The 23,030-nt window shown below is 39.1% G+C and overlaps 1 protein-coding gene across 2 annotated transcripts in view; it reads left to right on the forward strand.

Annotated features, from left to right (window-relative positions):
* Positions 1-23,030, forward strand: part of LAMA2 (laminin subunit alpha 2) — a 542,322-nt gene that overhangs the window by 416,947 nt on the left and 102,345 nt on the right. For both annotated transcript variants that reach the window (XM_070557039.1, XM_070557040.1), the window contains exons 35-37: positions 9,443-9,554; positions 15,107-15,269; positions 16,557-16,767. In XM_070557039.1, coding sequence (XP_070413140.1) covers positions 9,443-9,554; positions 15,107-15,269; positions 16,557-16,767 — 486 coding nt within the window. The remainder of the gene's footprint in view (positions 1-9,442; positions 9,555-15,106; positions 15,270-16,556; positions 16,768-23,030) is intronic.

Here is a 23,030-nt window from a genome sequence, read left to right on the forward strand (position 1 = left end):
TCTAGTTGTAGGTCCTTCTAGTTCTTCTATGTGGGACGCCGCCACAGCAGGTCTTGATGAGCGATGTGTGGGTCCACGCCCAGGATCCAAACCAGCAAACCCCAGGCTGCTGAAGCAGAGCACACCAACTTAATTACTATGCCACTGGGCCAGTCCCTCTTTTCTCATTTGTTAATTGGGATGTTTGTTTTCCTATTATTATTTTTTTTTAAAGATTGTCACCTGAGCCAACATCTGTTGCCAATCTTTTTTTTTTTTCCCTTCTTCTTCTCCCCAAAATCCCCCAGGACATAGTTGTGTATTCTAGTTGTAGGTCCTTCTGATTGTGCTATGTAGGACACGGCTTGATGAGCGGTGCCATCCATGTTCACGCGCAGGATCCGAACCAGGGAAACGCTGGGCCGCTGAAGCAGAGCGTATGAACTTAACTGCTTGGCCATGGGGCTGGCCTCTGTTTTCCTATTATTGAATTTTAAGAGTTCCTTGTATATTTTGGATAACAGTCCTTTATCAGATATATCTTTTACAAATGCTTTCTCCAAGTCTGTGGCTTGCTTTGTCATTTTCTTGACAGTGTCTTTCACAGAACAGAAGTTTGTAATTTTAATTAAGTCCAGCTTATCAAGTATTTCTTTCACAGATCATGCCTTTGGTGCTGTATCCAAAAAGTCATCCTTTTACTCAAAGTCATCTAGATTTTCTCCAATGTTATTTTCTAAGATTTTATAGTTTTGCATTTTACATTTAGGCCTAAAATACATTTTGAGTTAATTCCAATATTTTTAAATAAAATTTTTATTTTAGGATAGTTTTAGATTTACAGAAAAGTTGCAAAGATAGTACAGAGATGTCTCATAGACTCTATACCCAGTTTCCCCTACTGTCAATATCTTAGTACTGTATATCTGTCACAACTAATGAACTGGTACTGATTTACCATTATTAACTAAAGACTATACTTTCTTCAGTTTTCACTGAATGTCTTTTTATTGTTCCAGGATCCCATCCAGAATGCTACATTACATTTAGTCATTGTGCCTTCTTAGGCTATATTCTCTAGACTGACAATTTCTCAGGCTCCCCTTGTTTTTGATGATTTTTGACAGTTGCAACAAGTTCATGCATTTTGTAAGATGTCCCTCAGTTGGTGTTTGTCTCATGCTTTTTCGTGATTAGATTGGAGTTATGGGTTTTTGTGGGAAAGACCACAGAGGTAAAGTATCATTTTTATCACAGCATATTAAGAACCTATGCAACCAACACATCTTATCACTGTTGATCTTGACCTTGATCGCCTGTGTGAGGTAGTGTCTGCCACATTTCTCCACTGTAAAATTACTCTTTTTCCTCCTTTCCACACTCCAGTACCATTTTTATCTGCCATTCTTCAGATTTTGTAACAGAAAAAGCCTAGAAATAAGACTGCTGAAAGCAAAGATCTCCTGGATGAAGTGAGGATGGCAGGAAATGGAAATCCTCACTTATTAATTAAACTTGCCCCTACCACATTTATCATTAGAAACATAACTGTCATGAAGACCTTACATACTCAAGTTGACATGATCAATTCTTTCTTTCCCTGTGGTCAACCTGATGATAATCAAAAGGTGAATGGATACACATGGGATCATAACCAGAGGGCTAGATGATTTAGATATCCAATATGATTAGGCTAAGATCAGCAGTACCTTTATCTCCAGGCATGAATGATGAGGCAGTTTGGACCAGAGTATGAGAAGTGCAGTGGCTGTGACTTCCTATTATCCATGGCTGCATTAGAGGACACAATGTCTTACACTAGGACTGCACATTGGAATTACCTGGTGCCAGGTCCCACCCCCACAGGTTATGATGTAATTGGTCTGAGGTGCAGTATGAGCACTGGGATTTCCAAGAGCTCTCCAGGTGATTCTGATGTCAGCCAAGGTTGAGAGCTAAGGCGAGCTGATAGTCACTTGTTGGATCTAGCTCCTTTTCCTCTGCACAGGGCTTTCACTGGTACAGCCAATCTTTTTGATGCTCCTTTTCCTCTGCTTTGTTGACTGACTAGTCTCTTTATGACTGACACGTTCTTTGGATTTGTTAAAAAATTTGACAAGTCTCATCCAGCTGCCCTCTTTCCTTCAAGTGCTGATATATTTTATGCTTGTTTTTTTATGGAGCAATCTAGTTCTCTAATAGCCATTGGTAAAGAGAATAATATTCCTCCCCAAAACTAACATTTAACTTGTATTTTATATAATTTAGCTAATATGTAAAAATTACATAAGCAATGTATTACATAATCAGATATCTCTTTCAATGTATTTTAATTTATTGCCATTTTCCTTCCCCATTGGCATATAAGTTCCTTGGAAATGGGAGTCACGTTTAGCATATTCAAACTGTCCTATAATACGTATGGACTATTGAGATGCTTTTTGATGACAACTCCATATACTTCTATAGCTACTGTGATTAGGTTCCTCTTTTGTGTCACAGCCAAATTTTTTGACGGACTGGGAGACAGGTCTGTATTCACTTCTCATCCACTGCAACCTGGACTTCCACTCCCAGCCCACTACCCAAACTATCTCTACAAGATGCCCAATGACCAGGTGGCCACTGAATCCAGCGGAAACTTTATTTGACTTGAACACCCTGTAGAAGTTGCCACTTGTCACCCTTCCTTCCTTCTTGACATACTCTCCTCTGTTTCATTCTTAGTTTTCTGATCTTTCCTCATCAGGCTCTTCCTCTGCCCATCCCTTAAAATTTTATTTTCTTGGGGTCCAGTTCTCGGTCCAGATCTCCACTCACTCTGAAAACTCTTTGTGTTTCAATTACCAGGTATGTGCTGATGATAAATAAATCTATATGTTCAAGACAGACTTCATTCTCCTTCTTCAGTCCTATGTACCTAACTACTGACTGGACACCTCAAACTAACCTCACCATCTTTCTCTTAAAACCCATACTTTCTCCTATTTAGAGCACCTCAGTGATTTATCCTCCAGTGTTTACCCATTCTCTCAAAATAGAAGTGAACAGGTTCCCCTTTACTCCAAACTTTCTTTCACCCCCAACCCAATTCAGTTCAGTTCTACGTCCTCTGTTTCTAAACCTTATCCAATTCCAACTGATTATTATTTATATAGCAGAGTGAACTTTCTAAATCACAGATCTGATCATATTACTCTCCTCCTTCAAATTCTGCAACGGCTCTCCATTTCATTCAGGATGACATGTGATGCTCTCCTGTCTGATCTGATTACTGCTTAACTCCCCAGCCCCATCTCTCTCCTCATGGTCTGGTCCTCTGGACCCCCCACACATTGAATATATAAGCCAGAAACCTAGAAATACTCCTTGACTCTTCTTTCTTCCTCATTGTCTTCCCACTATCCAACCCATTACCAAATGCAGTGGGTTTTACTTCTAAGTATAGCTCTCCTCTCCACTACCCCACTCTCACCCAGTCTCCATAACTGGAAGTTTGGGATTACCACATAAGCTTTCTAGCTAGCCTTTCTGCTTTTACTCTTATTCTGCTCCCAATCTGTTCTCTATGGTGTAGCCAGAAGACACTTTTACTATTCCAAATTTGAATATGTCACCGTAGTGCTTAAACTCTCCCCCCTGACTTTTCATTGCTCCTAGCTTAATCTTCCCCTTGGCCACATCTCCCACCACTTGTGGCCCTGACCATCTGCACCCCAGCCATACTATTCTTCAGTCACTTTGTCCCACCACAGAGCCTTTGTACACGTACTTTCTTTAGCCTTGAAGTAAATGACCTCCTCCTACATCTTGTTAACTTCCGTTAATTCCAACCACTTTTCCAAATTCAGCTCATGGAAGCCTGCTTTATGGGAGCCTCTGTGACATTCCAGGTGTGATGAGATTCATCCTGTAATTGACTTACACCCTGTGTTTTTCCTTCAGTTTGTGATTATAAATTTATTTTCATGATCATGAGAAATACCTCTCTACCTCACCAGTCTGTAAGCTCCAAAAGGGCAGGAAGCGTGTTTTGTTTTTTGGGGTTTTTTTCTGCTCACGATGGTTTTGCAAATATCATGCACATAGTATGTGGTCATTCAATATGTGTTTAGTTAATTCATTGTGGATAATTTAAATAATAGCATTTGAAGAACCAGATGAAAGGTAGAGAAACACACGATAAGCACTGATTTTGAATTTCTCTAAAATACGCTAAAATCAGACATATTTTATAATTATATTGAGCTGGATATTTTACTTTCTTTGATAAACATCTCTTAAAAGTTTATATTCTATAAGGGGAGAATGCTATGTAATAGGCTGAACTACATAATATATCAAAATATAGCTTTATTTACATTGTCTTTTTATTGCCTATTGAAAATCAAATTTAAATGAAGATAAGGCATTTTCAAAATGATGAAACTAGTTTTTAAATGATTTAAATGCCAACATTATTATATGTTTACAATGCCTTCTTCATAGTTTTAAAAAGTTTAAGTTGCCAACAATGTTTTTTATTTCTGCTATTATATGGTAAAAGAGAGAGAGAGAATGTATAACAAATTTTACTTGTTTGGTTTGTAACTTTCAAAATTGACACCTGAAATACTTAGGGAGAAATTCCACATGGAAGTGACTTGTTATCATTCCACAGGGTCAATTGGCTGCCCCCATCTCTTTCCTTGTGTGTTGTCTGTCCTAGCCGCTTGCCTGAGGAGCACTTCACTGACACTTACATACACGGAACTGGTAGTGTTTGAAGATTACCCTTGAGAATATCATATAAATGATTAGATCTGAAATTTAATTTTAGCAGGAAACCATGTAAGTCTGCAAATGCAAAGGTGGATGGCATCGAAGCAATGTTGTTTATTCAGTAGTTAGATATGCTCCATTAGATTCTAGTTTTCACATAAAGAAGGCAGAAAATGAAAGACACTAGTAATATCCAACCAAGAAAATTATGTGCGGATTTCAAGAGGCATAGTGAGAGCTGCTTGAGCTAAAGCAAGAAAGTAACAGCTACATTGTTCAGAAGTAAATTAATGTGTGCCTAATGATAATGCATGCTGCCTGGATATAAATACTCCAAAAAAAAAAGAAGAAAAATAAAAGGAACAAAACACCTAGTTGAGTGAACTTGAATGTAAAATAAACGTAATCAAAGGTAAGAGACATCCATAGAAGGTGCTGTATGAGATATCATTTACAAAGGAACACTGGAAAGATTGTAGAACAGAGGTAAGAGGACGTAAAAATAAGAAAATCAAAGATAGAGAATAAAAGGAAGATTGTACAACATATTAGGATAAATGAGAAGACATTTGTCAAATACTCAAAGGACAAGATAATAGAGAAGAGGAAAGATGACTAAGGAATGGGGATGGTAATTTAATAAAACGCAGGAAGAGCCAAACTGAACCAGACAGATAGCTTCTATCATGTGGTATTTAGCATTCATCTGGAACATTATCAATAGCCTGTCCTGGGTGAAACTGATTCTTGTGAATTTCGCCTTTACAATGATACCAGGCTCCATCACCACTCCCCACAGGTGACAGTGCATTTGTCATAGGCATCCTTTAGGGAGTCTCTCATGTGTGGTTTTGACAAGAGTGACTCTTCAACTTAATTACTGTGTAACGAGTCATGATTTTTAAAAATATCCATATGATATTCTGATATGGATTTTTAAATATGCTAATTTACTAAAATCTAAAGCTTATACACTTAAAGTACTACATAAGCTGGAGCAATGTCCCTCCTCCCACCCAGAATGCTCAGCTTGTTCATTTATTTTCCTGGATGTTGGCCAAGCATAAGTTAGTGTTTGACACAGACAGAATATGAAGCTATAAGACAGAAAATTTGTGTTTTGTCCCCAATTCCCTCTGTGTGAGTTCAGATAAGTCACTTAACCTCCCCATACCTTTTTACCAGGGTAAAAGTAGGGACCATGCCCTCTATGTATCTCTAAAGGTAGGAAGAGTAGATGAGACACAAAAGAGTGTTGTAAGCCCTTCTGAACACTCATATCAGTCTAGGGTACAGCTGAGCCTGACCGTGTGACCCATCGTTAAGAGTGCTAATACCATAATAAGTCAATGCCTTTTGGTGCCAGGAACCTCACATCTCCTCCTCTGCTGGAGTGCAGCCAAGGAGCAAGCTCTTCCTGTCTGTGCAGGGCAGGCCACTTTCTTCCTCAGTAAGGACCATGCTGGCCCTAAAGAGTCCTGCCCATTCCCAACTCCACCCTTTCCTGCACAGCATGGTACTTGGTGTGTGACAGCAAGCTGGTTTTGAATTACCATGAGGCCAGGGACTAGAACGCAGTGTGGTGGGGACTGGAGGCTCTCAGGCCTGGCTCTCCTCCTAAGCACTCAGCTGCAGCTCTTGAGCAGCAGCTTCCAAGGAGGCTGTGAAAAACACCCAGAAAACTGCCCAGCCGTCCACATTCGCTGGCAAGCGTATCACGAGGCATATGGCCAGTTTGAATGGTATTGGGAAGGCATATGGAGAGAGATTTTTTTTCCCTCTAACAGGCTTTAGAACTTCAAAGGGATAGTTGGTTTGATTATCATTATATCAGCCAATCACCCAACATCTTTGACCCCCTACAATACACCAGGCACAAAGATAAGACATAAGCCCCAAGGATGGAGATTAAATATATTGGCAAAACACCTAACATGACTACCGAAAATAGTCATGAATGCTGGTAACGATGGTTGTTTCTGAAAATCTAAGAAAGGAGAACACGAGCCAAAATATCAGGGATGGCTTCACAGAGAAGGTGAATCTCAAAGGCTGGATTTATTTTGGATAATTGGAGAGGAGAGAAGGAGCAATAGTATGAACAAATGCTTTTTCTGGAAATGTTCATAGAAATGTAGGCAATAAGAATGATAATAAGGTTGGCAAGATTCATTAGGAAATTGTTGTTTAGTCATATTTAACAACATTGCTTCAATATTTGCTATAAGTCAGGCATCATATAATGAGCTGGATAGAAAGTGATGAGCAAAATGGACTGGGTTCCTACCCTCTTAGAGCTTACTTTTGTCAGGGAGGCAGCTAATAAATAGGTAAGCCAACACATAAATGAGTAATTCTAAAGTGCACAGCACTGAGAAGGAAGTGTTCTGCTGCAGGCAGTGTGGAAACCTGGAGAGGTGCCCTGGGAATGGCCACACCAGGAAGAGATGCTTATTAGACTGAAAGCTGATGGATGACAAGGATCTGGTCACTGAAAGTATAGAACAGAAATTCATCCCAGGCAAAAACAACAGGATACCAAGGCCCTAAAAAGGGAAGAGTTTAGCATATTTCATATACAAAAGGAGGTAGAGAGGTCAATTGCATAGGGTCTTAGTGATAACTTTTTTAACTTGTTTCTGATCATAGGTCATGTAGAATTCTTGACATCTTAATACTGGAGTACTTATATAATTGGTACAGAGTTTGTTAGTGATGACTCTTACACATTACTGTAAAAATTAACTAGGTAAATAGAAGTCAAGGCAATGAGCACTGTCTTGATTGTCTAGAATTTAAAAGGGACAGTGTATCAATATATGTTTATTTCCAAAAAATTAGATGCTTTGTGCCATTAACAAGAATTGGTAAGCTTGATGGTATAAATACTTATATAAATTATTATCTTTTCATAATACATATAAGCTATTGATAAAGCAAAAAATAAATTTTAAGTTTAAATTATAATGTACATTTTCTGTGTAGTAAGAGATGCTAGTGCTCGGGATACATTAATTCTGAAGATAAGATATTGAAAGGTGACCACAATGGAGATCAGGTCCCTGTGAGATGTGAAAATAGGAGCAATATCATAGAGCACAATCAAGTCCAGACTAGACAAACATCTAAAGAAACTTAGACAGCCCCAACATCTTAAGCAGCTGACCTTAGTAATTCTAAAGCAGCATTTAGAAAATTATGTTTCCTATGTATGTGTAAAAAGTTACTTCATCCATCTGAACCTTGAATCTAAAAGTGAAAATAATCCCATTATTGATATTTTTGAAGAGTTAATTCAGAGCATTTTAATACATTGATTAACAACCTCTAAATCATTGTGTGTGTGTATGTGTGTGTATATTAAACTTTAAAGAGTAATTCTAAAAACTTCCAATGAATTCTTATCCTTTCTTCCTTTTATTTGTGATAGTAACACTTTCAGGTTGCAAAATTAGATGATAATTGTTGGACTTTATATTCTACCTTTTGTGCAAAACCTTGAAAACTTTCATGAATTAAACCTCTACCTGCCCTTGGAAATTCAGAAAATGCAGTAAAATTCCTGTAGCATCTTTTACCATGTTCTGTGCTGGCCAGACATTTAGTTCTCTTTTAAGTTCTATTTAAAATCCACTTATGTATAAAGAAATTTAGATTCTCTGGGCATGTCTAGAATGCAGGCACTCAAGTCCAAGATTGTGGAGTATTAATACTCTGCCAACCTGGACCTTATTCAAATTTTATTGAGGCAGTTTGTGATTCTTTGATTGATTATCTGTAGATTACCCCTATCTTTCTTGTAAAAAAGAACTCATATTTATTAGCATATGCATACACATAGGAAAATGAAATATAAACCTATTATAACATGCTCCAAACCTTGTAGTATTTTTAAGAAATTTTTAATTTTGCACAAGCCATTTTTATTTGACTAAATATGGTATATCTTAATTATGAACACATTAAATGGATTCCCTTGGTCAGATGGTATTTTCAATGTGAGTAAAGGTGGAAATGTCTGAAGATACTCTTTTGGAGGTGAGGTGTTTTGGGGTCTGTTTCGTTGTGTTGACAATGATCTATGGTTCTGGGATTAATGGCCATCTTTTCTTGTGATGTCATATGGGGAAAGTTAGCATTTATTTTTCTTTAATGTTTTCCTGGCATCTTTAAAGTGTTATACAACAAGCACTTACTACTTACTAGCTAAGCATCTCCCCTTCTTTGTGTCTTTAATTAACGTATTGATCTAAACCAAATCTATAGGATGAGGCTTATTGAGACAGACTGCCCATGCCTCCTTCCAGAGATCATTGCTACACTCCACACTTTTTCAGTAAATAAAATATGGACAAAACTGCAACATGTGGAGGCTGAAGAATCCATTAAAGACTTTTGGCAACAGTACCTTAAAGATATTTCAAAAATAATTGCAATTTATCGCTTCTTCTGTGCCATTGCATATAACGAGGGTTTGAAAAAGACCAAATACAGCTCTCTGATTTCCATTTAATGGAAAAAGTAATAAAGTTTAATTGTATACTTGAGCACAGGGCATCATTTCCAGGACATCTGATCAATAATTCATCGATTGTCTTTGGCTCAGAGTAATATTTGAAAGAAAATGTAGCCAGTGGGAGCTTATCTAACTGTAGCTTCTTCTTCTCTATTAATTATGCTTTTCCCGAATTTGGATCATTAGGCTACCAAAGTGACAGCAGATGCCGAGCAAACTGGACAGGATGCTGAGAGGACCAACACAAGAGCAAGCTCTTTAACAGACTTCATTAAGGAGCTTGCCCAGGATGCCGAAGGTATCAGAAAAGTCATAATTTAATCATTATTTCTCCCAACAGAAAAATTGAAAAAGGATTACACAGGACTGGAATTTCTCTAGTAAGAGATGACATTTTTAAATTTGAGTGTTAGGTTTTTAAAAATATTTTCATCAACATATTTAAGGGCATTATCTGCTGAGAATCTACAACCTACAGTGTTAAATTAGTGACGACAATCAGTGAATTAGTAATTATGAGTGCAGAATAGCAGTAAATTGAATGCGTTCCTTAAGGAATGCTGCAATTTTTGAGAAATGGCTATTATGATTAAATAACTAATGGACAACTTATGCTGTGCTATTGTTTGCATTCAAAACTATTTAAAAGACTTTTAATTTTTCAGAAAGCTAATTTTATCACTCTACTCAGTACTTTAAAGAGGCACTTTAATTTCTCAAAATGGCTTTTAAAATACTTGGTACTTGTTTTTAATGATCATCTGTTGCTTGGGATTTGGATGTGCTGCCTTACCAGGAGCTGTCCTGCATGTAGTCCACACTTCTCCAGGAGTTAGTTCTTGGAGTCTACCAATCTGATTGAGAATCAAAGTGGAAGCCATTTTGGGGCAAAAGCCCAGATTAAGAGACTCTTAAAGAAAACAGATAATATAAAACAACTCCACTAGTTATTAAATATCTCTTAATGTATAATAAACATGCATGCATGTTTAGAAAGTAGGAAAAAAGTTGCGGGGTTTTTTTTTTTTTTGCTTTAAAAAAAATTTTTATTTCTCTACAATGTTATGTGTTTTAGATACATGGCTTTGTAATATAGCCAAATAAATCAGGACATGACATAACTTTCAAGACAGATCCTGACAGGTAATTCTTAGGAATCTCTGGCCAAGAAGAGACAGAAACTCCCAAAGATTGCCCACTGTAAGGAGTAACAGAGTTTTAATCTGAGGCGAACGTATCAAGATCTGAAACAGAAGTTGCTCCTACCAGAAAAATCTGAGTTAACTCCTTGTGCTGTATGCTCTGCTAGATGAGGTTGTAGTTTCCCTGGTTTTATCTTCCAGTGATGCTACTCGAAGTGTCCACCTCCCCTGCCTGCCAAAAACTCCCCTTGCAGGTAGAATCATTTTGCCCTGAGTGACACCCTGAAAGCGCTAGTCAATTTTCCAGGAACTTTTCCTTCCATCTCAATCTCAAAGACTCAGTACCCAGAAACCTATTCTGGGAATTCATTTTGATCATTTCAATCAAACATTGGTACCTAAGAATAAATGCTAACCCGTGTTTCCAGTAGACTCCAGTATCAGCACTGCTTACTTTCTCCTCTACGTTACAGCCTCCACCTCCTAATTTGTGCATCGCACAGAGGACCAGCAGGGGGCGGGGTGGAAATGATACTTAACCCAGGGTTGGCTCACCATCCACAATCTATCCACCATGAAAAAGGGTTATGTAACTTCAAAGATGTCTCCCATTCTCTAAATTGTGCATCAAATGGTCCAACGGTCTGTCCAGTTGGGGCAGCTTTTTCTAATTCACGTGAAGTGCCGTGTGGGATAGCTGTGGTCCTGCACCTGAGGAAAATGTGAACACTCCTCTCTTCTTCCAGCAGGTACTGACGTAAATGACAACAAAAATGATCACCGCAGCCCTTTACAAAAAAGACGTTGGCAGAATTAATCCAACTGTTCAAATTTCATGAAAATTTAAACTAGAATATACCAGAGTTAAACTAAATCTTCACCGAGATGTATATCTGTACCTCAAGACTAGATAGTCGGGAATTTTTTAAAAAGGAAAAGGAAATTCACCAACAGCTTTAAGTGGGTGATACGACATAACCATACCCTGTTTTTCCTCTCTCAAAACTACAATAATGAGGATAATTATCAGTACTTTAAGGTTTTATTAGTGACAATAAATTGCTGTGGTAAAAGTGAATGGTTCAGCCTGGCGTTTGTCTATTTCCACTTTATTTTTAGATAGATGGAATACCTTTCTCATCCTATCTTCCATTGTAAGTCATGACCCTTTATAGATAATCGCATTCTATTAATCTAGGCATTCTTATCTCACTATAATTTGCGTGTGTGTTTGTGTGTGAGGAAGAGTGGCCCTGAGCTAACATCTGTTGCCAATCTCCCTATTTCTGCTTAAGGAAGATTGTCCCTGAGCTGACTCTGGTGCCAGTCTTCCTCTATTTTATAAATGGGATGCTGCCACAGCATGGCTTGATGAGCGGTGCATAGGTCCGCCCAGGATCCGAACCTAAGAACCCCACAGCGCCAAAGCAGAGTGCGTAAATTCAACCACTATGCCACCAGCCGGCCCCTTGCTATAATTTTTAAAGTCTACTGTGCTATGAACCCTGATTAGATCATGAATAAACTATATTTTATTCTCTGTGCCATTAGAATTAATGAGTGAACATACATAACCCATTAGTGTATATCCTGACATCTACGAAGATGTGATAAATGCTAGACACCCTTCTATCCTGTGTCTCAGGTCACAGGAGTATTTTTCATTCATGATAAAATTACCCATCAGAGGATATTGTTTTTTCAAGTTCAGTATGAAAAACAGCTTTGCTTCTCCTGAGGAATTAATTCACTTGCATGTTACAGATGTTGTAACCTCTGAAGGGTCCCCTTTTCATCCCTTTATGCTTCAGCTACTAAGACACTCAGCACTGATTTAGGGTCCGCTGTGCTGAACATTAGGGTATGCCATTCTGTCTATTAATACTTCTCCTGATTTGCATTAATTTTTTTATCTTTATTCAATCTCCTTGTATGTCATTTTATCTTGTTTTAAAGATATTTTAAAACTACTTTAAATTGCCTTTGAAATAAGTTAGAAACAAATAAATACATTTAAAAGATAGATTTATTTTACAAAAATGTTTGCTACTGTTGGAAACATACTGAACTGATAGTAAATATCTTTGAGTAAGAGACTAGATAACACATTCATCTTTAGCTTAAAAAATACCCAGAGACTTTCCACTTTCCAGCATTGTTCTAGCATTATTTTGCTAAAGCAGTATTTTTGTACCCTAATAATTTCTTCTAGTTGCTTACATATTACTTTAATTTAAAAGAAATGATGCATGCATTCCAAAAGGTACCACCATCTTTTCCTTTTTCTTTTCTCTCTCTGATATCATTCTTTTTCCACCAAATTTTTGTCTGCAAATAGACCAGAAGTGAGGCTCTGTCTCGCTTTCCTTCCTTCCTCAAAACCATCTTGGCCCAGGGCGTAAATCCAATCAAATTTCAAAAAATATGCCTAATCAAAGCTCATTTATATATCCACTCAATACAGGAAATACATGCACCTTTGGCAAGTTGGAAAGTCAGGTTCATCCCTTTCATTAAAAAAAAACTGCATGCACATGCATGCAAATAATGTCAGTGGTTACTTGAGCGCCATGATTGGTTTGAATCAACTGCACAGACAGGCATGCTCAGGCCAAAGGGTGGCGCTCTATCACAGGCAGCGCCACGTGGACTGCTGCCTTTCTTGACATCTGGGAAGTAGAAACCTCCTGCCAGTTAATCATCACCGCCGTTCTGGCGTGGTTCCCACATAGTCTGCTGGACCTAGGAGCTTTCCAGTCAACCAGTCCATGGTCACTGTGGTTCCTTAGCAAAGATGACACAGCCTAGGTGATGTCTTACTAGCAATAGTGGTGGAATCTTGAGACAGTTCCTTGGCATACGTCAAGGTATTAACCAGTGGCCAAGAGCCGCCCTCCCTAACTTCTAGGAATACAGCGCCTGAGCGATAACCTCTACCACAGGGCTAGGAATGGCCATGTTCGGGCTTTAAACCACCTGATTCAGATCGTCCCACAGATTAAACTATGGCTATCAGGCATAAGGGGTTGACCGCAGCAACTTTCTAACCAAAGACATTTATCTTGAAAAAAGAGTAAGAAAGATGCAGTTTGGAAAAGGTCGAATTAGAGACTGCGACCCAATTCGTTCTGCTAAACCAGTGATTCTCAAACTCTAGCGCACATCAGAAGTTCCCGCAGGGCTTGGTAAAACAGAGATTGCTGGCCCCCACCCCCAGAATTTTTGACTCAGTAGGTCTGGGGTGGGCCCTAAGAATGTACATTTCTAACAAATTCCCAGGTGAAGCTGATGCTGCTTGTTTGGGGACCACAGTTCAGAACCGCTGTACCAACCACCATGCCACGCTCTCCGTGGCTGCTCTCCATGGCCTGCCTGTGTGCACCTGCTTCAGGAACTCTGTATACTCTCCTTGGAACAACTCTGACTAGTGCTGATCAGAAAATTTAATCCAGGGGCCAGCCTAGTGGTGTAGTGGTTGAGCTTGTGCACTCCGCTTCAGCAGCTCAGAGTTTGCAGGTTCAGATCCCAGGTGTGGACCTAGCACCACTCATCAGGCCATGCAGTGGCAGCATCCCACATAAAATAGAGGAAGACTGGCACAGATGTTAGCTCGGCGATACTCTTGCTCAAGCAAAAAGAGGAAGATTGGCAACAGATGTTAGCTCAGGGCCAATCTTCCTCACAAAAAAAAAGAAAAGAAAAGTGCATCCAAGAATAGAAATGAATTTTCAGGATTCTTTATGTCTTAAAGAGGTCTTAGGATGCAGCCTTGAATGATAGAGAATGTCTCTTGGCCAACCCAGATCCCTCACTCTAGGGATTTTCATAGGTAACATTGTAGAAATAAGAGTTCAGCAGACAAAAGAGTTTGCGAAAACATCTTCCTTCAACTTGTTAAATTAATGTTCCATAGAACACACTTCAGAAAAAGTTGGTCAAAAACTAATGGTATAACTTCATAAATCTCTCAATTCACCAGTTTTTCAAACTTTTTATTTGACATAGAATTCCTTTTTCAAGTGAAATTTGCCCAGAACACCAACCTATGAAACAGATTCTTGTCAGAATAGACTTCATTTGGAGAACACCCGAAAGCACCTGGAGAATCCTCAGATTCCAAAGAACACAGCTGAAACCCCCCTTAATGCATTGGAGACACAGCCTCTTGCAATGGATGTTACTGCCGGAAGATCTCCTTGAGCCCAAATCTATAACCCTTGTCCCTAGACCAGTGCTTCTTTCCTCATTTAAACAAATGAACACTGAATTGCATGGACATGCAAGGGCAGGGTCATTTCAGAGATCTCATCGCTGAGAGTATTGCTGTACTCAGTATTTTAAAACTGAGTATGCTTGTCTGCTCAGCAACACAGACCTGTGTGCTCAGCGTCGAGGGGTTATGCTACACGTCTCATTTTGTACCTCCTACATGAAGAGGGTTTGAGGCACTTGTATTTCTTCCTTCTGAGGTAGAAACACCATGCTTTAATTATCATGCCCCCAAAATGAAATATAATACGGAGAAATACGTCACACTTCCCTCTTTGTCGTGGACTGTTGTGTTAACTTGCTCTCTATTTCCCAGCAGGGACACCCATGGCAAACTACATTTCATTTGGAGACGGCGGGGAAGAGCAGATGCTGAGTGTCATTTTTGCATGTGGCATTTTTGTTTACTAATTTCCCAAATTTGTTTTGCCCCCTGCAGCTGTAAATGAAAAAGCTGTAAAGCTAAATGAAACTCTAGGAACTCAAGACAAGGCCTTTGAGAGCAACTTGCAAGCACTTCAGAAAGAGATCGATCAGATGATGACAGAACTGAGGAGGAAAACTCTAGATACACAAAAGGAAGTCGCTGAAGACGAGCTGGTGTGAGTTAATGCTCTATTGTTTTTTCATTTGATCAACTGAGCTTTCCAAATTGTTTTACAGTTTTCTAAATTTTCCATCACACATATGAGTAGAAGATACGTTGTTTCTTTGCTATTTACTGTTCATTTACTTAGTTATACTTTCTCTTGCTCTAAAATGGATTGAAAGTAGACTTTTGCCTGTATATAAATAATCAAGTCAATAGCCTTTCCTGGTGCTGTCCCTTGTATAATCGGGCTAATGAACTTGCTTTATTAACCACCTGTAATAGGGACTTTTAAACTATCAATAGTTGTTTGTTTTAATAAAAGTATCTTTGGAGAAATAAAGTTATGAGTTTGACAGCCCATCCTATGCGTTTTGTCATCTTAAGAAATGCTGAGTAGAATAGTCGTCAAATAATAAATGCCTGATGCTTTGAAATAATGGTGGCAAATAGTGATAGTAGTTTTACTAATGTTGATGAATCCTTGTGACTAAACACTCAAGAAAAAAATACATTTTTACATTCACAGTCATCTAACTTCAAAATGATGGTGTTATTATACTTAAATAATGTATACTAAAGCTGTAACATCTGAAACACCTGAGAACTTGTTAGAAGTGCAAATTATCAGCCCCCCACCCCAGACCTGTGAAACTTCTGGGATGGGGCCCAGCAGGCTGTTGTGACAAAAGCTTCAGGGGTTATGATGCCTGTTAGTTTGAGGACTGCTGTTTTTCATGTATTTAGCCTTTGTTAAGGGCTCAGATATTAACAGTTTAGGAAAACTATCAAGTTAAACCCAGGAGACTCCCACATCACAGAGTTAAAAGGAGAAGAAAAGTAGATCAAAATCATGATATTGTCCTAGCATGTCAGTAACACAGAGCTCTGTTCACAGTTTCTAACCAAACATATCAATATTCATACCTGATGTTCAAAGTAACAGAGAGAAAATGTCTCATTATGGTGAATCAGGTGGGTTTTTTTGTGAAGTGAACCATAAAACTCATTCATCAGTAGGATTATGAGAATAATATGAGACTGCGTCCAATTGAAAATGCTATTTTACTAATAAATTTAAAATAGATGGATTTTTGTGCTTTAACTTTATAAATGGTCTTGCCACTTTTCAGGGACCCATTTTCAACTTGGTTTAGTACACCCTGAGTCTCCTTTAAATATTGTCTGACTTTTCCATTCTTCTAATGTGAGCATCTCTTTGTGACACAGTTTAATACCAAGAAACCCTGATACCATGACAAAGGCTTATTGTGTATTTTGGGGCTGGGTGTGGTTGTAGAGCTGCTGAAGGCCTTCTGAAGAAAGTGCAGAAGCTGTTTGGAGAACCCCGAGGGAAAAATGAAGAAATGGAGAAAGATCTTCGGGAGAAACTGGCAGACTACAAAAACAAAGTTGATGATGCTTGGGACCTCTTGAGAGAAGCCACAGATAAAATCAGAGAAGCTAACCGCTTATCTGCAGCAAACCAGAAAAACATGACTGCTTTGGAGGTAAGACTTAGGTTCATCTGAACCAAGAAGTGCAGGGTAGGGAGTTGAACACGGCTGGGTAAGTCAGGTTGATGCTCGTTTACAAAGATCAAGAAGATGACTCTGAAAGAGACTTCTAAGAAACAGAACAGAGAATGATCTTTTTTTTAAATCAGTGATCATTGCCCAAAGAATCAGATAAAATTTATGTCACTTAAACTATTGAAGATTTTTAAGGACAGTATGGCACAGTGGAAGGAGCTCTTCACTGGGAGTCAGGGGACCTTGGTCTTGATAACTCTACCACCAACTGTATCACTACAGCTTGGGCAAGTCAATTAAGGTCTCTGAGCACCAGTCCCCCAACTATACAATGAGGGCCTTATACCAGAGCATGTCTAGCGTATCTGCAGGTACTGATATCATGTGATTTTGCAATCCACCCAACCTAATCCACAAAGCGTGGTTTAGACACCCAGGCTGCCATAAATCACAGAAGAACCAAGTATTTTCTAGTGGAATCTGAGCACATAAGCAACAGTTCACTGAGAGGCCAGAGCTCGGGAAGATTTTGGTTTTCTATTTGTTTGTGATGTGTTTTATGAAATGATATTTTACAAGAGGCTAACATGAACAGATCAAGTCTCAGTTATTTTTCCTCACAGACAGGAGGTACTTCTCTCCTCGAGAGACCATAGGCAGCCTCTGCCTTTCCAGGGTGTAAATGCAGCTGGAACTAAAATAGATTCCTCCATCTATTCCTCCCTTCTTTCCTTTCTTCCTTCCTTCCTTCTTTTCTTTCTTCCTTCCTTCCTTCTTTCCTTCCTTGCCTCCCTGCCTTTCTCTCTCTTTCTTTCTTAACACTTAACATTGCAAATTGGTCACTTTTCCCAAAAGTAAATTCACCACATGGGATGGTACAAACCCTATATTTGGTATTTAAATAACAACAACAACTTTCTCCCCAGAGACAAGCCTACGTTTGCTCTTTTTAAAGTATTTGACCCCAACAGATTTGAAACAGCAGCAGACCTGTATTTCTTCTGACATACAATTTTACCTTCAACCATAACTGAACACTCTGTGGCATAGATTATGCCCTCAAAAATGTTTCTGGCATGACAGTTGAATAAAACGAATCTGGATTTTTTTTATCCACTCATTTCTTTCCCTTTTACTTTGGATTAAGAAGCAAGAGGATGAATTAATTTTTTTTTTTTTCTGAGTCCCTCTCCTGGGACTCAGCCTTATCATTTTGAGGGAAGATTGAGGAGGCTCACTTTTTTCTTAACTGATGTATCTAATCTTAACCAATTTGGAGTCTGCTGACATGCCAGCCGTATTAAAGAAAAAGCACCAGTGTGTTAGGCAGGCTGCTGGGCCACTGTCATCTCGCAGGCTCCAGCATGATTCATCCTGCTCCGTGACACACCAGTGGTGTAACTTACCCAGAGGTGCACCTCTCCATTTTATGGCAACAGTTTAAGAAATTAAAATTGCCTGTGTGGAAAGCATAATAAGCATTTGGGTGCAGTTCAAGAAGAGTTATGGTGGCACAGTAAATGGTGCTTTCAGCTAGTCCTTCCTTTTAGTGATGTTTAAAACTGGGAGCCATCATTCTTGGGCACCCCTAGAAATGCCTGGAGCTGGTGTAATCAGTATTGAAGTTCTAAGTGGGCCTTTTTGTATTTTCATTTTATACGCCACGCTTAACTGAAGGCTTGTTAAAAACTTACTGGAGTAAATAGATAACTGACTAAATTAGCATGAGTAAGGCACAGCCAAGGCTGATTAGACTAATTACCAAGCTCGGCACTAGACTGGCTGAGAAAGAGTCACCTGAAGAGTTTGTTAAAAAGACGGATTCGCTAGGCTCCCTCCCAAAGTCTGAGCTGGCTGGTCTGGGGTGTGGCCCAGGGTCCATATTCTAAAATTCTCCCTCCATTAATCCGATGTGCATGCATATTTGAAAACAACTGATACCTTGTATCCATTTGATTGACTAATGAGCTGTGTTTTAAATATATGACTTCATTGTGCCTGTGCCCACAAAAAAGGTAATATAATTAAGACCCCATTTTTTTTTTATTTTAAGAAGGTAAGCGTGTAATTTTTATTAAAAATGCTTATCAAAGGGCCAGCCCTGTGGCCTAGTGGTTAAGTTCAGCATGCTCTGCTTCAGCAGCCTGGGTTTGGTTCCTGAGTGCAGACCTACACCACTCGTCAGTGGACATGCTGTGGCAGCATCCTGCATACAAAATAGAGGAAGATTAGCACAGCTGTTAGCTCAGGGCAAATCTTCCTCAAGCAAAAAGAGGAAGATTGACAACAGATGTTAGCTGCAGGCTAATCTTCCTCAGCAAAAAAAGCAAAAAAAATAACAAAAAATCCTACTTGTCAAGCCCCTACTAAATTCAGGAAGTGTGCTAAACAGTGTTGATTATGTCAAAGACTGGTCCTTGCAGTGTAGTCCTTGGAACAGCAACATTAGCATCACCTAGAAACTTGTTAAAAATGCAAATTCTTGAGCCTCACCCCAAACTTTTCAACTCAGAAACTGGGAGTGAGGCTCCCAGTTTTAAAAACCCCTCCAGTGATTCAGAGGTTCTAAATCTGAAAGTTTGAGAACCACTGATATAAAGAATAAAATGCCATCTCTGATGACTTCAGGTGACTTGTATTTCGTGGGAGGTGCACACGAGTCAACCACTCTCTACACTCCCTGGTTATCATGGAGGTAAGCAAAGGAAGTGCATCTTAATCCCCCGACTTCAGAGAGGACTGGACATGTGTGCTACGTCCTGAAGTCCTGAAGGGAGGGCACTAGTTAGTCAAAGTAGAAGGAAAAGAAAATTCCAGAAATAGGGAAAAGCATGTGGAAAGACAAGGAGAAAAGAATGGTAAGACATTTTGGGAAAAATGTGGTGGTTTGATAGGATTGGAATGAAGACTGCATGGGAATGCGTGGGAGGAGAGAAGCCAACAATGATAGCCAGGGTCCAGACCTTGAGCTATAGGAGAATTGCACTCAAAGACCAAGGTAAGGAATTTGGTTTTTATACTGAAAGCTGTAGGAAGCGATTGAAATATTGGAGTCATGGAGTAAAATTACATTTCGGGGAATTTGCGAGTCGCTCATATAAACTGGAAAATTGGTTTTGTGTTAGAAAATAGTGTGATACAAGGCTAGGAAAGTAGGCATGGATAATATTTAAATCTCTGTCAAACACCTACCATATCAGTGACCAGGGTGTTTGAGGGTAAAGAGGAATAATTTCTGGCCTCCTCAAACTACAGACTCCGGAAAATGCAGGCATTTTCACCTTCACTGTATGTAATCCTGTGGTTAACAGGGGCTGGGAGAATCAGCAAAGATTCACAGAAATGATGGCATCATAGCAGAAACCGAGAGAAATGGTGGAGCAGCATGAGCACAAACAGCGAGCTCTGGAAGTGTGAGGTGGTCTGAGGAAAGTCAAGTCGAGCGATGAAGCTCACGCATAACCTACACAAAAGTCTGTAGCAGAAGATAGCTCTGGAAATGGCGTTCGGAGCCAGATCCTAGAAGGCTTTGCATGTAGCCTTCTAGAAGCGGACAGGGCATTTAGAAGAGCATTTCCATCGATGGAGAGAAGGCAGAGGGAACTGTGGGCCTGATGGGCAAAAAGAAGACCAGTAATTCAATTAGCAAAGGAACATACACTGAACAGTCTGTCCCCAAATCTACCATTATAACCTCACAAAAGGAAGGACTGCAAAGAAAGTCGTGAGTTGCCAGATAAATGATAGACAAGAAGATAGCTTTTGTAGGTCTTAATCCACCCCCACGTCATCCCCCTGCAAAAAGAGATGTTAAACTTACAGAGCTCTGGAATGAATTAAGATCTAATTAGAAGTTAAAAGTAGAAATATAATCAACCTTGGCATCTAAACAGAATCACTTAACAATTGTGCTTGTGGTTTACTTTTGGAGAATTCTCTCTATACATGGGCCTCCTTGTTCCTCAGACACTCAAAGCTTCCTACCTTAGGTATTTTATATTCTACATCATTCTCTATCCGTTGCCTCTCTCTATTTATTTTTATAGCACTCATCATTACTTGAAAATATATTATACATGAATTTACTCATTCATTTTCTCCCTCCTGAAGGCGAGCCATGAGGAGCATGTTTTCTTGCTCACTGTATCCCCAGGGTTGAGGACAGGGTATGGAACAAAGGCAGAGCAGAAAATGTTTTCCAATGAATAGATAAAGTGCCATAAAGCAAACACAAATAAATGTTATATCTATACTTTTATCAATATTTGGGAGCTCCAAATCTCCCTCTCTCCTTGGTTCAAATCTAGATTCCATCACTGTCTAATCTGAAAATTAGCCACCTCTGAAGCCTCCTTAATCTTGAAATCATCATTTCTGCTTTAGTGTGATCCGTAACGCATTTTGATCTTTGCATAACAATTGGTTCCCTAAAGTAACTCAAACAGAGCTTTCACAGGGATTCTCACTCACTGCTTAATTGAAACCAAAATGTATGTAGTTCTTCACCTAACATGCATGTGGACATATTCTCTCTCCCATTGGTTCAGCATTTTAAATTACCTTGATTCATTCATACAAACAAGTCATGTTTTAAAAAAGATTCTTGAGTGTCTGTACACAGTAGAACTATAAACCAGCTCATAGAAAAGCTAAGGGCTAACATTGGTAGTTATGTAAAAGAATGCCAGACCCTTGGAAGATAAGATATGACTTGTAACCAGGAACATCAGGACAATACCTACATTTGTTGTCCATAAGAGGGAACGGCATATGGAAACTTCCTCTGAATTAGCCAGTGATGGGAGTAGCTGAATGAACCAAGTCACTAGTGCAAGTCCCAGGAATAGACTGTAATTTCATTTATTCATGCAAAGATATCTATTGAGAAAACTTTTATAGATACTGGAGATGGAGTGATACATAGGACTGTTTTTATGGAATTTATATCATAGTAAGGGAGATAGTCACTAAACTAATAAAGAAGTATATAATATGGCCATAAAGTCTGGAGCATGGGCTAATATCCATAATAAGCGATATGTTCAGTGGCCCTGCATGATGACTTCAGTATGTTATCCTTCATTGGCTGTCTACAGTTCCACAGGTTGTGTGTGCCACTAGTCCCTGTCCGTGCATCTTGTGATGGAGTGGTGTTGCTGATTTTCATTAAACAACCTTTGCTTTCAGCAACTTCCAGAAGAAGCAATCAAGATGGTGTAATCTATGCAAAATATAAAATAATATTATCTATGTTTCTTTAGTTTATGGCCACCCTATCGAATATAGTTCAGATAAATGAGCGCTAGGAAAAACAAAATAAGGTAATTATAATTGTTAACAATTATGTAGTGTTTACTGTGTGCCAGGCAGTGTTCTAAGCCAGTTCTTCTTAAATTTTACTGTGTGTATAAGTCACCTGGGGTTCTTGTTAGAACGCAGATTCTGAGTTGGTAGTTTCCGAAAAGGCATTGAGATTGTGTATTTCTAACAAGCTTCCAGATGACGTTGATGCTGCTCGTCAATGGGCCACACTTTGAGTAGTAAGGGACTAAGCATTTTACCTGAGGCAAAAATGCTTGACCCAGGTTTCATAGCTTGTGAGTGGGCAGAGCTGGGGTTCCAACCCAGGCAGGCTGTTACCTGAATCTAGTTTGAAATCCCCGTGCTCTAGTATATAGAAAATAACTAGGATGAGAATGAGTGCTGCCTTAGATAAGGTGGTCAGTGATGTGACCATGAGCAGAGAATGGAGGAGGAAACCAGACAAACAGCTGGGGAAGAGCACATGGTGGAGGGAACTGCAAGCATAAAGGCTGGGAGGCAGGAACAAGGTATGTATACCTGGCAACACATTAAAGTGGTGGTGAAGAGGTAGGGAAGGAAGGTGTGAAATTAGCACTATCCCAGTGCAAATAGGAAATGTGATTCTATAATAGGAGAGTCAGTGCTTTCACAGTACAAGACTCAGGCTCTACTATTAGTTAGACTAGGGTTCAAATCTTAACCACACTTTACTAACTGTGTGACTTTGGGTATATCACTTGACTTGTTCAATTTCCTGTTCATTTAAAAGGTGATAAACACAGGACCCATAGAATTAATGTAGAATTAAATGAGAAAAGTTTATAAACTACCTGGCATGTCTTGAGATGTAAATGAATATATAAACCAGCTTTATTATGTATATAAAAACATAAATGCAGAGGCTTAAAATTATAATTGATGCAGTTAAATCCACAGGT

The sequence above is a fragment of the Equus przewalskii genome, chromosome 9 (assembly GCF_037783145.1).
Source record: "Equus przewalskii isolate Varuska chromosome 9, EquPr2, whole genome shotgun sequence".
NCBI lineage: Eukaryota > Metazoa > Chordata > Mammalia > Perissodactyla > Equidae > Equus > Equus przewalskii.